The following is an 18,549-nucleotide window of genomic DNA, read 5'->3' as shown; positions in this document are numbered from 1 at the left end:
GAAAAAAACATCACAATGCAATCCTCCTCACTCAACAGGGCAATATGAGAGGCAGTAAATATGCACAGCAATATGGAAAAGACTATAGCAGTATTTTAATTATTTCATGATTCATGCTTCTTTCATGACCGCCATGGCTTTCAGACGTGCTCCGAGCCGGATCAATACAAATCTATACCACTTTCAGGAATGGCCATGTTTAGGCAGTGTCCATTCGTACAATCTACAGCTGCCGTGTTGAGCGGGGTCCCTCATGGCTCTATAGAGCGCCGCAGTCCCCGCCCCCTTTCAGAAAAGCGAGTGGCCCAGGAAGTGGAAGCCCCATGCATTCTCCCATCAGCACTTTTAACCCATTGATGCCTGAGGCCGAATCTGGGAACGCCTTCTAGGGCCTGACCTGAGGTTTCTGAAAACCTTCAAATTCTGATGATTATTATATTATTAACCTGACACCGCCAGATGGGGCAGTAGAGGGTAGGGACCGTCTACAAAGTGCAACACCGAAAGTGAAAATATTCAATAACTTCATTTCTATGCAGAATATTGCCAACAAATTTACATCAAATCAATGGTGTACTTATGATTGTACTACAGCATTTATTTGCCAAACAAAAGTTTAATTTAACCTCTGAGTTTAATCGATTCTATGACTTATATGGGCAGTAGACGGTTAGCTGGGCGGATAGGGACCGTCTACAAAGTGCCACACCGAAAGTGAAAATATTCAATAACTTTTATATGCAGAATTTTACCACCAAATTTACATCACACAAATGTATTTGCCAAAGAAAAGTTTAATTTATATTGGCCTACTATTAGTGAATACATTTTTCCCATTGCCTTGCATAGGAAAATCTAAAAGGCTTTTGGTTTTATTTGATCCGTTCACCAGTAGCCATAGGGTTAATGGTTGGCCACCCAGCAACATCATCTATCCGTCTGTCCGTCCGTCCATTCATATTAGCCTACTTTTGTGCCCAACCCAACTTCCCACGATCATCTGAAAACTATTCCCTCCCTATCAGTAATGTGATCTCTATTACATCGCATTACCCACACTGAACATCTTTTGCTGTTCATATATTCAGAACGGGTAAGGACTAGTACTGGTTAATGTTCTGTTTTCGCTCTACAGTAGGCCTAGATATCTTTGCTGAAAATAGCAGATTGACAAGCATCACAACGCATCACGACAGAGGGTAGTAATGTGCTAAATACTGTATGTCAGACCACCTGTTATGGTGCTATGAAACCATCACAACGTAATCTGATTATCAATTTGATCACTTCCTTTTTAGCAAGGCATTTGCCTAGTTGGACTTCTAAGCTGCCCTGTGTGCTTCTTTTAAACTTTTAGCTGCTTACCTGTGTCCACAGAATGTTTTAACTGTTTTTATTCTTAATTTTCTTGTTAAATATTTCTGCTTGTAGCACTTTGAGATTTGTTTCAAATGTAATGTGCGTTATGAATAAAATTTATTATTATTATTATTACTTTCAACCGGGCGTCCCTAGTTTCGGTATTTCTCAAGAGTTTTGAAAGTATAAAATAGAACTTAAGTGTTTATCATTGCTGTCCTATTCTCTCTCTCTCTCTCCTTTATTAGTGAGTGAGGCTGGGCTGCTATCACTGAGTCAGCACTGTTGTATACTTCTCCATATTGATACCCCCCGTCCCCCTCTCCCAACATGGCTGCCCCGCTAAGTGATTGACGACAGTGATTCCCGCGGACAGAATAAACCAGCGCTTATCGACATAAATCCATCTTTTGAATTGCAAATGAGACCCATTCGCCAGATTTACAGTGATAATTTACCAGACAAAATGCCTTCCTTATTTCTTTCTTTCGCGCCACAGTAAATAAAATGACAGTCTTTTTTTCCGACTGGGCGAATGAGTTTGTGAACTACCCGAGAGTATGGGGATGGCTCATTGTTGCAGTGGTTTGCAGATGGATTGGAAGCCAGAGTCCATATGCAGCTACAGTACTGTTATGTCAGACAATTCAGCCACAGCTGTGCTTTAGACGCGTGGTTCTCAAACTGTTTGATGTCAAGTATCCATAAATTGAATTTGACCCTCAATTGAAAAGGATTAAAACATTTTTATAAAACTATTTCGTAGGACAGGCTAAAACATGTTTTTTAAATTAGTGGCACCCAGTAACCAGCCATTGTTCTTTTCCAGGGTTTATATTCTTTAATCAATGTTTTGATCCGTTCGAATCGTTAGCTGCCGCTCATTAGCATAACAGTCAAAGTGGGACAGTGGCTGCGGCCATTTTGAAGATGCGCGCGCATCCACAAGCTGTGCTGCTTTCAAAGGCCTGTATCTCCAAATCGGTGCATTGAATGTTGTCTCTGGTGAAAACAAGGTTTTTCAACAGCCAACAGCAGGCGCTGTGATACTCCCGGTCGGGTTTTTTCACCACCGACCGAGAGAACAACCACACACAGCATTTTGTCATTGTAACATCCGGTTATGGATATTTGGCTCTTCAAACAAAGGTTTGCGCGCAATAAAACCTTGGCAATGCGCGATAGATAGATTAATTAATCCTGGCAGTCAAATGACTGTCTCAGTCCTAATGGTGTGTTCACGTGGGCAGATGAAACAATGCAAAAACGTGTTGATTTGGAGCAGCTAAATGCATCGTTGCACCTTTTCAACGTCATGTCGCTGGCTTCTTTTGACAATAAATGGTAGACTGCATCATTTAATCTGCCCCGTGTGAACGCAACATTAGACTGAGACAAAGACAGAGACAAATACCCCTAAAACTGACAACATTTTCAAGTGACTTTACAGAACAAGAAGCCCAAAGTCGCTTACACTTAGCAGATATAATGACACTGACCACCACAGCTTGCGACCCCCATGGAGCCCTATGTTTGGGAAAGACTTACAGGAACAATCTTAGAATCCTGTGATATGATACACAAAACAGTTACAAATTAGGAAAGAAATAACCTGCATTCCAATTAGATCAAACTTAGCTATTAGTTAGTCAAAAGCTCTTGTTAATACATTTCATTGGTTAAATATTAGAAATAACCGATCTACAAGCTCACAGGGCGTTGCAAGGTGACAGCTTGTAGATATGCTTTCTTTGCTTCTCGTGCTTGTCACTATAATTATGTGAGTGACATTAATTTACAAAAAAGCAAAACAAGACAAAGTTGAAATATGGAGATATTGGAATTTTGCCCGACAGCAAAGATATCTTCTAGTTTCTGTGTCTGTGGTGGGTGTGAGGAGCTCCAGGCTGTAGGGCGGATGCACTGCTGTCGCTGTCCCCATGGGAGAGCTGCCACATGGGGACAGATGAATGCCTGAGAGGCCGATCTCTACGGGGCTCTGCTGATCAACCTCTCAGCACACGCACACATGCACGCACGCAAATGACACAATATAGCAGGGGAATAGAGCGTTGCAGTCCCGCCCCCTTTCATGACGACAAGCACCCCGGAAGACATGTAATTTCCAATATTTTTTTAACTGTAAGCCTCGGTCAAATAATAATATTATAATCTTTATTGTCCCGAAGGATATTCGTCTTCACAGTCTGTTCAACTCGGATCGTCACAACTCATGACAACAAACAAAGATTTTGGGGCCGAACAAATAATTAGAAAAAAGAAAAACAACAAAAAAGGGTTGTACTTGTACCCTGCCCTTGATTCCTTCTTTCTAATTATTAATGAATTTAGTAGGCTATAATTTAGTATAATCCTATGTAAGGTTTAACCTCTTCAGATAATCCTCACATAGTGTAAATTTACGGGAAATTCAAAGTTTCAACACCAAAGTAGTAGCAGTTGTGAATTAGCAAACTGGACATTTAGACTGAATGTTTTCTTTATCCTCGTGTTGGGCTTCTGTTTTCGCCAAAGTTTTTATTTGTGTTGTTTCATAAGCGCAGCTCCGTTGTGCTTCACGTTCCACACAGCCGTCTGCCTTGACTGCTGTGTGTGCCGACTGCTGCAGCCCGGTGTGGGCTAGCCCCTCCCACCCCTCACTGATGAGAAACTGGGTAGGAAAAACGGCGTTGCATTTAGGAAGGGTTTAGCAAAAATGAAACAAAAAGTTCCCGGCTCTCACAGAACAAGTCTGAGAGCAGTAACATCAAACACAAGCAGTCATTTGGATCAACATTTCCGCTATAACAATATCATAAGAGCTCATTATCTCAGGGCTGGTTTGTGGCGAATCCCAGGATCCATTTCAGCAGACCGACTGGACTAGGTTTTATGACACCATTTTAAGATGACATGCGGGCGGCGCTACTTCACGGTTATGAGACGCTATATAAAGTAAGGAGCGCTGCGCCAGAGACAGATGATAGAATCTCACAAAATGTAACTACAGCGCCTGCACCGCTGACAGGTGCATTATGAATCACTGCACAGTGCACACTGTAAAAATCAACTACACGATAATGTTCATACATGTCTGTCTGTAGCAAATACAATGCTGATGAATATCTTGGCTGTCATGTAGAAACCTTGTATTTCCATGCCCCCCCCCCCCACCTCATGGTGTCACACCATAGTTGGTGCTACTAATAAGGCCATGGTCTGACCGTTAAAGACCATGAGGCCGATTCTACAAATGCCTTCTGAATCAGGAGTTCTCACACCTTCAAGATGCATCAAAAGTGTTAAAAAATAGTACAAGCTCGCAGCTCAGCAAGAAGTGATGCACCGTGAGCTTGTAGATCTGCTGTTTTTGAATATCCAACGCTACAATCCATAACACCGACGATTTCCTGGTTTTAACGGGTAAGCATGCAATACACACATTCCTTCCGGAAAGGTGGGTGATGAATGATATAGCCTAATGTAAATATATGTATTGGTCACATTGGTTCAGAAGTTTTTCTAGAAACTCATTCACCTCCAGATGTCCTCCTGATTCTAGTTCTGAAAGCCTGTCCGAAACACTGATGCCATAAGGACTATTGCACTTTAGTTCCAGGCAGTATAGCTAATATATTGAAATGGCTTTGACTAAAACTCTTCGGCAGTGTTTCCCGAACTTTTCTGTATCAGGGCCCACTTGAAAGGTATGTTGATACAATATACAACTGTGGTGGTTGTATTGGTCTCTGACTCTCTGGCGAAGAGATTTGGTGTAGATGTGAAAAAAGCAGTACACTTGTAACCAGCAGTACACTTGTAACCACTTGTATGGCCCATAGCACTTACCCCACCCCCTTAGATAGCAATTCTAGTAGTCATAGCACGTCATAGTACATATGTGTAGCATAGTAGTATAGATGTATAGCTTATATGTATAGTTTCATTATAGATATTCCACTGTTACTTTCTTAGCTACGCATGTTTCATGATAAATGTCTTTATGTGATGTATTCCCATGCTTTTGTTCTTGCTTAATGTAAGTCGCTCTGGATTAAGAGCGTCTGCTAAATGCCTAAATTGTAAATTGTAAATTGTAAACTCAGGTCTGTTGTACTGAGAATAGAGCTGTTTAAGTTGTTCAAATGGACCTCTGCCTTGATTCGTTTGGATGTGCAACGGGTTGAACGAGAGTCAACTGATGCAGACTTCAGCGTTCTGCCCGAACGGCTTCATTTGTGTAGCATTAATGTTCAGAATCCCAGGCTCCGCTTTTCTCCAGATTGGAGGGCCGGCCATGCAAGACTCTGTGCAGCGGCCCTCAGACACAACAAAGGTACAGGGGGGTACTTATACAGTATAGTGCTTCATACAAAAAGCCTGCCAAACAACAAAGTGACCAATCAGTTAGTCACACACACACACACACACACACACACGCACGTCCCCATTTCATTATAATACCAATGCTAATTTGCCCAGAGCAAAGAAAAATGCCCAGAGCGTCACCCCACCATCTGACAACTGCTCCACTTCTGTCATGGCTGACAGATCTCCGAATCAATCACTCTTTTAGCGTTTCATGCCTCGCCTCCGCCGTCGCCTGAAACAGTGTCATATTAAAAGAGGAGCCACTAGGGCGTATTGTTCCGCCGCTGAAGCTAGGGGGGGTTGCTAGAAGAGGTGAATAACAATCAGCGCTCATTACGGAAACCAAAAGAGGCAGCGGAGGAAGAACGCTGCATGAATTGACAAGACTAAAAACCCGAATTCATACTTAGATGCGTACTTGTTGTCGCTCACCAAAGATACACGTTCTGAGCTTAAAGCTATTTTAAAAGATCACACCCATGTGAACTGAGTGGTGCAACTCCCTTCTCCCCCCCCCCCCCCCCCCTCTCTCTCTCATTCTCTCTCTCTCTCTCTCTCTCTCTCTCATTATCAGGCAACAGTGCAGCACTATCTCTCTCTCTCTCTCTGTTTCTGGCACAACAGCGCCCCTACTGGTACTCATAGTCATACTGGTACTCATAGTCACTAGGTGAACACGGACATTGCTGTTCCTTGAAAAAAACACAAGCAAAGAGGCCAATTCTTGCAATATAATCAGAGAAATGGAGAATGAGGGAGAGATAAAGGAAGGGATACAAATCTGTTCTCATCAAACGGGAAAGGGAAAAATTGCGGAAATCAGAGGAAGCTCTCAAAAGCGAGGAGTCTTAATGCCGCCATTGGCCTCGGGATAATGGACTGTGCCGGATCCGAACTAACAGGGGTCCCATATCAAGAAATGAGACGAGTGCTGCAAATCACCGGGAATTCGTTCTCCTTTTATCTCGTTGGCAGTCTTTCGGGCTAACAGCACAACTATTTGATGTCCTGCTGTCCAGATGGTGCCAACAATAATTGGTGCTTGAAATGTTGCACAGTGCTTTTCATACAGCGGCCATTGAGATCCCTTAATTTGTGTGTGTGTGTGTGTGTGTGTGTGTGTGTGTGTGTGTGTGTGTGTGTGTGTGTGTGTGTGTGTGTGTGTGTGGGTGTGTGTGCGTGCGTGTGTGTGTGTTTGTGTCTGTCTGTGTCTGTGTGTGTGAGACTGTGTGTGTGTGTGTGTGTGTGTGTGTGTGTGTGCACGCGCACAAGCAACCCACAACAAAAGTGGAGCACCATGGCAATAACAGATTGACACTGGCTCGACGTAGTTCCCTGGGAGCGAGGCAGGCGAGGAGCCTTTTAAGAGCACCGCTGCCCCTGCAAATGCAAAGCATGCATCCATTTATCTGAACAAAACATAATAACTTTAATCCAGCCGTATACACAAGAGTGCTCATTAACTCTATTTCCACCGAGAGTGTTTGAGTGACTAAAACAAATTAGCACCACAACAACCATCAAAACACCTCGTTTATCTCCGTCTCCAAACCCCCCCAACACGCACTTCAACCCCCACTCGCAAATCCCACAATACTACCCAATGAACAGGAAAGCAATACAACAAAGAATGCACTGGTGTGTGTATGTGTGTGTATGTGTGTGTTTAAACATAAACAAAAGCTGTTATCTTTTTTTTTTGTCTATGACGGATTTATCCAAGAAGGGTCCCCTCCTTTGCCCGGTTGATTTGAACCTTTCTGCCGTGAGGGACCAGAGGACGAGGCAAACCAAAGCTGGGATCAGGCATCAAACTGGAAAGTGAGCACATAATTACACCTGATTTGAAGTTCTGTTTTCTGGTCAGACTTAAGCACAGGAGACTTAAGCACAGTTATTTGTTAAGTGTCTGGCTCAGGGACACATTGATGGGCCCGGGGATCAAACCTGGAACCTTTTTTTCCCCAGGAGGCCTTTCTACTACATGCATCTGTTCAGCTGTGGTCACCCCATATGCCCAGCATCAGTCCCTATAGTCTAGTCAAACCAGTGGTGGGCAAAGTACTAGACGTCAAATACTACTCAACTACAAGTGAAAGTTCTGTCCAAATTGTACTGGAGTACTTGCTTTTTAAGTACTCAAAAGTATTCGAGGTAGAAATTGCAACATGTTCTTTTTAATATCAATGCATTGCTGTCTTGAAAGTCAGACATTTTCCAATAATATTTCCCGAAATATTCAAAGACATCATTAATAGTGAAAAAAGCAGTGCTTCAAGCTCATGCGTCTCACAATTTGACACACTGTATAGCTTGTAGATCTGCATTTTTTCACTATATTTGGAAGTGTAGAAGTGTAGACAGAGTACAATATTTGAAATGTAGTGAATGTATCCAAAAGTATAGATACTCAAATACGTGCAAAATGTACAATACTCAATGAAATGTACTTTGTTACTTATCCACCACTGTGCACAACTCCTTGAGTTACTTCACCATGAGATGAATTTCATTCATGTCAGGGAGGCAGTAAGTAAAGTAAAGTCAGTGTGTGCAAGATAAAAGAATGTGGGCGAGAGGTTTCCCAGCTCAGGGGCCTAGAGAGAGAGAAAACACCAATTAGAGAGCCAGCTACTAATGAGGTCTGTTATACACAGACACACATGTACGTGCACGCACGAACACACACACACACACACACACACACACACACACACACACACTCGAGTTGCAATTTTTAACATCTCTTTAGTTTTGAAGGAAAGTGCCTCGTTAAGAAAGTCTCCAGATAGCTGTGCATCTTAAAACTGTTTTGTGTCCCTCCTAAGATAGACGATCTGTACATCTGTACAGATCTGTACAGTGTCTACTGTGTCTATATACTGTATATCCTTATCTGTCTTTGTTACTTTACTGTCACTTTGTCCTTAGACTGTCACACATCAAACTACAAATGACACACTATGTGCACGCACGCACACACACACACACACACACACACACACACACACACACACACACAAACTTGTGAGGACGTCAAAATTTTTGTATGGAAAATGGCAATTGTATACTGTAAATGCCATGTTGTTGCCATTTTAACCCTAAACCTCTGGTGGTGTAGGGGCAGCGGTGGCCGAACGGTTTGCGGAGCGGTCTTGATACCGGAAGGTTGCCAGTTCGAATCCCCGGACCGGCACGTTAAAATTACCACCGCTGAAGTGCCCTTGAGCAAGGCATTGAACCCATACCATGAAACATGTTCCCAATCGTAATCCTAACTCTACAAACTTCACAAGTGAACCATTAAAATCAAAATAAAACACTTCTCTTGTGAGGGCCAGCCGGAAGAGAGAGAGAAAATGTATCTCAAAATTGTGTACTGTTATCAAATTCTGCTAAACTTGTGAGGGACATTCGTCTCTCACAAGTATAGTAGCCTAGTGCACGCACGCACACACGCGCGCGCGCGCACACGCACACACACACACACACACACACACACACAGCTAGATCTAGCAAGTCCAGCTGGCTGTTGTTGTCACTAAGACAGCAGCCATCCATTCATCTGCTGTCAGTGACGCCTTTCAATCAAACCTCCGTCATTTCTCTTCATTCCTGTCCTCCCCGCCTGGTGACTCCCCCCCACCCCCTTCATCACGTAGAAAAACTGCGGTTTTGTCCCATTCTATAGAAAATACAGGACTGCCTTTATTTTATAGTGGGGGGAGAAGGACTGCAGGTCAGAATGACATTAGATACAATCGTTAATAATAATGATAATGAATTGCATTTTTATAGCGGTTTTCCAAGTGCTCAAAGCACTTTAGAATGGTTTATTTCATACATTGGGAGGTGAAGCGGCAAACAGTCGACCCCAGCGTCCTCACTTCCCACACCAATGGTGGCAAGCTCACACCGACCAACTCATTGGAGGCAATGTAGGGTTCAGTGTCTTGCCCAAGGACACTTCGACATGTGGACAGGAGGAGCCGGGATCCAAACCGCCGACCCACGGATCATTGGATCCGCTCTACCTCCTGAGCCACAGACGTCCTTAGTTTGTATTCAGTCCACATCCTAGCTCCATCCATGCCGTATGGCAGTAGTGCTGCAGGAACTACTCACTCAAGTAAAAGTAGAATGCCATGCCATACAAATAATGTGTTTGCGAGTTAAAGGCGTATAAATTAAATGGAAAGGAAAGGAATAGTAGAAAAGCATTGGCATCAAAATATATGCTCAGTTCCAAAATAAAAGTACCCAAATGTATGAAATGTATAAAATTATTATTTTTTAAATAGTCAATCTACAAGCTCACAAATGTGAGCTTGATCTATTTTCAAATAGTCTAAGTATAAAATGGGTGTTAATTGGTGTATGTTTTGTATTCATATAAATCTGCAAAGTGACTTGTAACTAAAGTGTTAAAATAGTAAAAAGTACAATATTTCCCTTTGACTGAATATAAAGTATAGGGCAGAGCAGTGGTGGCCATTTTGTGATGCCACAGATAGAGATCCCATTCATTTCTCCCATAGAGATTTGTGAAAATACTTTCTACTAAATACTATATAAATTAGTTTAAGCCTCGAGGCTCCTTGTAAATCATGACCATAAAGCATTCGATTCTGTGTCCAAAATATATATTATTGAATATTAAATTATATTCTTATTCGGATCTCAATAATGGAAGTTCCAAATACCTGTCTGGTATGATATCTATATCTATATCTATTTAGGCCTGAATTAATAATTGATCAAAGAGGCATCCCCTCAATAATCTCTGGAAACCCCTATAAGAGTCGGCTAGATGTTAATTCCTCTACAGTTAACCATGCCAAACTGTGGTGCATCCTTGCAACACTGGTTTTAAAAGAGCAATCAAGTGCTAATCCTGCAGCTCCATTTTGTGCTAGCTCTTGTTTTTTTAATATCCCTTTTAGCGGTTTTAAAGATGTTTTTTTTAACACAGAATCAAATGTTGCACAGTCATGATTCACCAAGCCATGATTAGTTCCAGGCTTAAAACAAATGGAAATGCAAATTCTGGAAATCTCAGTGGGAAAAAATGTATGGGTTTTCTATAACTTTATTTAGACCTTTTCAAAAACAAGTTCACATAGTGCTTCATATGTGGCACCACAAAATGGCTGCCACTGCTGTGCCCTATTAACAAAAATGGAAATACTCCAGTAAAGTGAAGGTGCCTCTGACCTTTACTGACTACGGTACTTGAGTAAATTAACTTAGTTCATTTCCGTCACTGTCTGTCAGCGCACCACATCTCAGCCACTACCTTAGCGGCCTGTCACATGTGTGTTTTGCATCAGCTGCATCACTATTAGTGTGTGCACTGATCCTTCTTCAGGTTATTTCAATGGCATGCAGGCTGTATTGGTGCGCAGGCAGCACAGTGGACAGAGAAGGCAAAGACACCAATTCACTAATATACCTGTATGAGCATAGAAACGATCTTACGCTGTGTGCTGATACATTTGCATGGAAAATAACATAAATAAGAAACATGCAGGCTGGCCGCTGGTGCCTATAGCCAATGGAGCCAGGGGGAGCACGTGCTGCCACTGCCAACTATTGCCCGTTGAACGCCCCGAAGATTTGGTCTTGTCTGTGGCAAAACTTAGAGTTTCTTCGGTAACGATGGAATACGGTCTGGACAACATTGGGTCTGACCGACTTGACACCGGGCACTGCATTCCCTGTGGGGGTGTGGAACGCATATGTCGAATTTGAAGTCAAGTCAAGATTGCAATAACAGGTTGAAAGAGGCTAATACTCAGTTTGATTCATAGTAGAGAAGCAATAGCCTAATTCATGTAAATATGGAGCAGGTGCGTTTCCACTGCAAATTACACTGTACTAAAATCAAACATCCACCAAGGTGGAAAAAAACAGCACTCCAAAATAAAGTGCAGTAGCTCCGTTGACCATTTATTATATTATTCCTCCAGTAATGCTGAGGCATTTTGGCACGTAGCCTACATGTACATCAGGGATTTATAGTTAGCAAAAAAAAGAAATCTGGGCAAACATCCTGTGGAGATCTGCAGTTACTGTACTTTGCCCATGGGAAATATTTGCTATATATTTTTTTAAACATTTTAACAAGTCCTTGGCACTAAATATTTTCAGATGGGGGTTCGCAGCCTAATACATATAGGCCTACATTCAGGAGTCTTGAGAAACACTGCATGGTGTAAACAACATTAGGAAGCGAGACCAAAAAATCAGCTACACTTGAAAACAAGCCTCCAAAAAAGCAACTCACAACTTCTAATTGCGAACGCAGTGAGCACTTACTATGAGACCTAGCAGATCATGTCTGTGTGTGTATCTGTCTGTCTTTCTGTCCCGCTATCCAATATGGAGTGTGTTGCATCAGCAATCACTCAGCTCCATATATGGGCACAAAAGGGGCCAGGTCCACTCAGCTCCATATATGGGCACAAAAGGGGCCAGTGATTTGTTTGTTGTGGACCTGGTATTTACAAGCAACTTTCCAGAAAAACAAGCCTCTTGGAATAAGCAGACATGGCAACACTGATGGGTGTTATTCAAGGAAACTGGAATATGAAAGACGAAAGGCACGTTTGTTCCCTGGACCCTTTCAACACTGTGAGAATGAGAGCAAGACAAAATAATTACATTACATATTTAATTAATATTAAAACATAATTGCAATTGCAATTGAATATGCATTTCTTTTACTTATACTTATACTAGTCTACCATACGGATTGGACACATTTAACACATTACCTTGATCGTGAGGCCAGTGCCAGTCAAATGTGCGGAATACCAAAGTAGAAGAAGAGTTCCTGGGCAACCTAGGACAAATAAAGAGGATAGAGCACGGCGGTGCGGCCAGGGCTCCTGCGGGAGGTTTGCACATGCTCAGTGTTAACAGGAACTGCGATGATGGAGTGTTCCAGCAGAGGTGCTAGATTGTATTGCTGTATTGTTGTATTGTTCTTTCTGCTTTGGCAATGTAAACGTATGTTTTCTCATGCCAATAAAGCCCTTTGAATTGAATTGCTAGAGGTGCATGAGAGTTGCTGACCTTGAACTGAAATAATAAAAAGGATATATAAAAAAAGAGAATAGTACAAAGTAAATTTTGTTTTTATTTAAAAAAGTGTATCAATTTCATAACTGTGAAAAAGATTTTGTGTATAACAAACTGAAAGATAAAGGACAAGTCCATGTTAAATGTTAATGTTTTTGTATATTTTCTTTTGTGGATTTTCCATGTTCTTTAGTACATGTGTCAAACTTTTATTTTTGTGAAATGACAAAGGAACATGGATACTGTTCATTCAAGTGCTGTGGATGATATAAAACATTTGAAAAGGGAAGGGTAGCTGCTGTTTAATTCTCAACTGTTCTGGATCTCATTATTTACATCACAAGTTATGAGCTTTCTATCTAGCACCTCTGCTGGAACACTCCATCGTAGTTCCTGTTTACACTGAGCATGTGCAAACCTCCCGCAGGAGACCGGGCACCTCCGTGCTCTATCCTCTGCATTTGTCCTAGTGGGCAACCAGGAAGTGCATGCACCTCCCCACCACACTACAGTGCGACAGCCTATAGAGCGTCGCAGTCCCGCCCCCTTTCATGACGATGCCAGGCCCAGGAAACTAATCCCAATGCATTTTTCCCATAGACATTTCCAAAACGTATTTATTTAAAGTCCTTTTAAGCGTCGTACGAAGCCAAATCTTGTCGACACACAATATTTTGGACCAAAAAAATAATTACAAAGAAGAAAAACAACAAAATAAGTGTTGTAACATGCCGTTTTTTTCTACTTTCTAATTCTTTGTTTTGCCCGAATATTTTAGTTGGCTTTGTCCGCGGCGTAAACGTAATTTTTTTATTTTTTATTATGGATTAATGCCAATTAATCAAATATCGTAATCTCGATTTGGCACAGTGGGGTACAGTAGCTATTCACGAGATTTCCTCGATTCAGCACGGATTGGGTTGCATGTTGTTATTCATTATGTAAAAGTTACAAAGTGTGACATCTATGTGTGTGTACAGTGTTCGCTCTCTGAGGCAGTTGTGAGCATGGAAAAGTCTGAAAGTGAAAAGACGTTTTTTGCTTCCTTTACTTTATTCTTACTCAGATTACATTTTTAAGGGTTATCGAGCTAAATTTCATCAGGTTAGAAATCGATAATAATTGGTCACGGTGTCTTCACAAACCAATCATCAATCATCATCATCATCATTCCAGAGATGACCGTTAGATCAATGGGACTTGCAGGGTATAGTATATGTTGTCTTTTCTGTTCAGTTACTGACAGATGCTGTTGTCTCCACAAACCCTCTTATAACCCTGAGTCTCAAACTATGTTTAATGAGCTGTAAAATGAAACATCAGACCTCAACGGTTTTGTGGAAGGTCGGCATTTCGTGTGTGTGTGTGTGTGTGTCTCGCCACCACCAATGCATTAAATTAGCATGTGGTGCGGAAAACCGGTATGTAAAAAATATATATACTGTATACTTTTCAGGATATGGGATAAAAAACGTATAACTGTGTTCATGAGCTCTTTGTAATTAGTTTGATAAAACCTACAGACACGCTTTAGCACTTTTGCTCAACAGGTATCTGATGAAGATCGGAGTTACTGAAACGCTCTATCAATAAAGGTTTTCTAAGTGAAGACAGTGTGTCAGGTCAAGACGCACCTGTCCCTCTCTGTAGGTGAGCACAAAAATAAATAAAGCAATATGGAGATATGAGGTTTCTGCCCTACAGCAACGATTAGGAAAGGCCGTGAAGAGTGCTTCCCCTTGGCTCACAAGAGGGCACTTGGTCAAAATGATGAAAGAGGTGAATCACAATGTCAGCATGAGAACAAACAACAACAACAACATCAACAGAGCACCACCCTGCATAATAATTAAAGGTTGTGGCATTTAGTGACCTACTTCAGAGTCACCATGTAGGACAGGGAAGTGAAGTGCCGTTAGCTCTGTGTGTGTGTGTGTGTGTGTGTGTGTGTGTGTGTGTGTGTGTGTGTGCATGCGTGTGTGTGTGTGTGTGTGTGTGTGTGTGTGTGTGTGTGTGTGTGTGTGTGTGTGTGTGTGTGTGTGTGTGTGTGTGTGTGTGTGGAAACAGGTGGCCGGGTTGGGAGAAAATAAGTGACACCACAATGCCCTGGTGGTTCTGTCAATTATTGCATGAACCACAAAGGCACCAAGGACCTAGTTGTAGCATAATCATTACATGTCATAAGGTTATCCCCTGATCTCACCGTACAGTCAACTAAAACATAAATGAAACAGAACCGAAGTCTGACATCACTGCCGCTAAAAGCTGCTATCCCCCTGGGTCACATGACTACCGGTATATGGATATGAAGCCCCAACTGAAGGTGAAAACAGCTAGGCACAGTTGAAAATATCTCAGCTCTCGGTGACCAGATATAGAAAGGCCAGATGCGAACACGCAACTCGGAGTAGACGCTCAGCATAATTATGTGGTGCTCCCGTTTAAAACGGTTCCAAATACACGCTGTGATCAGGAAGAAACACCTTAGATACAGGCCCTTAGCGCTTTTTAATCAAAGCAAAAAACATTCCTTCTAGCTGCTGCCTTTTTCCTTACTGTAATTTTACTTTAGTTATGTTTGGTTTTATTATACTGAAATGCCCTTTTATAATGTGTTTATTAAAGGGATACCGTAGTTCACCCAAAACAGAACTTTTTGCTATCGATTACTTACCCCATGGAGACTTTAATTCATGGTTATTTTTCACCCATGGGTGAGTAATCGCTAGAAAGAAAATCATTTTGGGGGTGAACTATCCCTTTCATGCTTATAATGTTTTATGTAAAGCAATAGAGCGCTGAAGTCCTGATGTTACTTGCTCATCCCCTCAATTCCCCTGGTTCACGGAAGTAATTTCTCTATGGAGAATAACATGGGGTCATCTTAAAATCGTTTAATATAAACATTGTGGTCCAAAAAGAAACGAGCTGTCTCTGCGTTATTGTCAGGGAGCTGTCTCTGCATCGTTTGCGACAGTCACTCATATATGATACAGTCTGTTTATAGCGAAAATTTAACTAATTCAGTAGCAGTAACAATAGCGTTTTCTCTCTGGATTCTTCATATCCATATGAGTGAAACGGCCAGGATGACATGTATATTTTTCGAACACAGTTATTATATGAGGCGATATAAAATCCCCCTATGGGGATTACAATGCAAATAAAAAGTACATGAACCCGTGGATTTGCGCCCTCTACCGATAGACTTCAGTGCTCTATTGCCTTGTCGTTGCAATGTGCTTATACAATAATAATGCCTTGCCTCGTCTAGAGAGGTTGCCAGGGAGCCGGGAAGGATCCTGGTCCAATCCGGCATCTTCCAGGCATTACATGTCAAAGTGTCCTTGATAAAACCTACTGAACCCCAAACTTAAAAAACGTAACCCCTTATTGCTGCCTACCGATGAATTAATATAACTCACACATAGTTAGAAATCTAGGATGCGTAATGTGTTTCAATTATATTCAATTCAATTCAAAGAAGCTATATTGACATGAGAAAATATACGTTTACATTGCCAAAGCAAGTGTCACAATATAATAAAATCACACCCGTGTGAACTGAGTGGTGCAAAAAATATAGCAGCAATTGTTTTGCAGACAAATGGCGGCAAGGTTTCTCAGGACTATTTAAATAGTATACAGAAAAACTCAGATTTAAGATCTGTTTAAAGTTAAGATGGGTAATTGCAGAGGACACATTTCACATCAGAGACAAAGAATTACCCCGATAACGTGTCAGGACTAAGTTATACAGCTTCTGCCTTCCTCAGTAGCTCGACGCATCGATAAATATTTAATAAGTGTAAACATGAAGTAAGTGCCCTGAGATTTATGGAGGTTGAAGTGCTGAAGTCTCCAGACACTCTTGGAAATATATTCAGACTGCAGGGACATCCTATTTATGTATCATATTTATCGAACACACACTTCAGGTCTGTCTGTCCACACTATAATTAGCAAGTGATCAGATCAGATTTGTGCATTCATAGTTTCAGACATCGTCAATTTATTTGCACTGCCGTTAATTTAAACTCTGCCGTGCAACGTTGCAGCTCACTGGAAATAGCTGATGAACAAGTGTTGCGATGAGACACCTTGTGAGGTTGTTTTTTTGTGCTAAATTATCATTGATTGATAAATATAATGATATATGATGATATCACTTCGGAAATTGTCTGATAAGTAAGGTCTCATGTATATTTAACTGAGGTGTACCGTATGAGTTGTGGATATTGACACCGGTAGTAAAGGATGTCATGATAGGCGAACAGACAGAGAAAATATACAAAATGTGAGCTATTTTCGGATTCGAATTTGGTGTAGAGGGAAAGGGGAGTGGAACAAGTACAGACCGCCGGGGAACCACTGGGTGGAACCACTTAAACCCCAGCATACATATTGTGATGAAAGCTTTAGCGAAAGATTTCCCCACAATTTAAGAAAACAGAAAAGACACTACTATACATTCAGTGTAAATTTGCTACTTGAAGTGTTTAACTGATGCACTGGATGAGGCAGTGTTGTATTCAACTCGCATGGCCACGCGGTGCTTGTGAATGGAGGTTTGGTGAAATGAGTCACTTGTCGCAGTGAAGTACTGGCCGCTGAATCACTCATTGTCTGTAGTTGTATGTGTTCACTGCGAATAACCTTGGAAAGAAGAACATCACAAGAGCCCTTGCAGGTAGGTGGTGGGCGGTGGATGCCTCTGCTTTTGATATCCCCCCTCTGGTCATTAATTTGTATAGCAAGCCAGTGGGGACATGCTTTATCCCTACTTCATGGTCAAACTGAATTTATTTTAAACCACACATTTCTTTCTGGAAAATGTCTGATATATCTGATATTTACTAGGTCAAAATAGCCAACTGAATAAAATAAGGATCTAAATATAAATGGGATTACCAAACTTCTACAAAAGAGCTTTAACTGTTCTACTGCATAACCCGTGTTCCCCACTATTTAATCCAATATTATACGCTGCCGAGATTGTTTTATTACCTTTAGAGCATACGCCGAACCGGTCAAAAATACTAGTGACGCTGGATGCATTAAAAACTAATAATAACTCGTCCAATGTCGTTCTAGGCGATCTGTGTCTTTTAATAAAATTCGTCTAGAAAAGCAGAAAATGTGTGAAAATCAGTTCATAGCCATGTGAAAAATTTGGGAAGAATTTTGGAGAAAATAACTTAACAAACATCTTTCAGCTGGGTCCCGATTAAATACATATTTTGGGGGTGAAAGTGTTTGAGAACTACATGAAATTCAAATAAGGCACACCCAGCTGGGCGTGTCTCATTTCTAAGAAAAACAAGGAATGCCCAGAAAAAGTTAATTATATGAACAACCTGTATTATACTATATGTATATGAGCTGTTTGAATTTGTAAGATGTGTGCCACAAAATAAGGAACACATTTGTGTCCCTTTATCAGTTCAACAAGATACACGTCTTTTAGTTTCCAAATTTGGCAACCCTGGAACCTGATCCGACCTTGACACGCTTGGGGAAGGAGAATACGGCAGGGGCAGGAGATCACAAGGTGTTAGCAGCGGTGTGTGTGCGCGCGTGCGTGCGTGCGTGCATGTGTGTGTTTTGATGGGGGGTCTTTGAAGGGTGAAGACCGAGCCAGTAGTGACAACAGTTTAACATGGAAGGTCAGAACTGTCATCCAGCATTAGCAGTCTGATGTTCCGAGAACTGTGTGAACACACTACAGGAGACACA

The 18,549-nt window shown here is 41.5% G+C and overlaps 1 protein-coding gene across 1 annotated transcript in view; it reads right to left on the bottom strand.

The window, feature by feature from the left end:
• Positions 1-3,227: 3,227 nt before the first annotated feature.
• LOC308322211 (kelch domain-containing protein 3-like) overlaps positions 3,228-18,549 on the bottom strand; it is a gene marked incomplete at both ends in the record, with an annotated part of 30,602 nt that continues 15,280 nt past the window's right edge. The window contains one exon of the mRNA XM_080773405.1: positions 3,228-3,308. Coding sequence (XP_080629531.1) covers positions 3,228-3,308 — 81 coding nt within the window. The remainder of the gene's footprint in view (positions 3,309-18,549) is intronic.

This window comes from Protomyctophum bolini, assembly GCF_963924005.1.
Source record: "Protomyctophum bolini genome assembly, chromosome: 10".
Taxonomy (NCBI): Eukaryota; Metazoa; Chordata; class Actinopteri; order Myctophiformes; family Myctophidae; genus Protomyctophum; species Protomyctophum bolini.
This window is presented reverse-complemented; position numbering and strand designations above follow the sequence as displayed.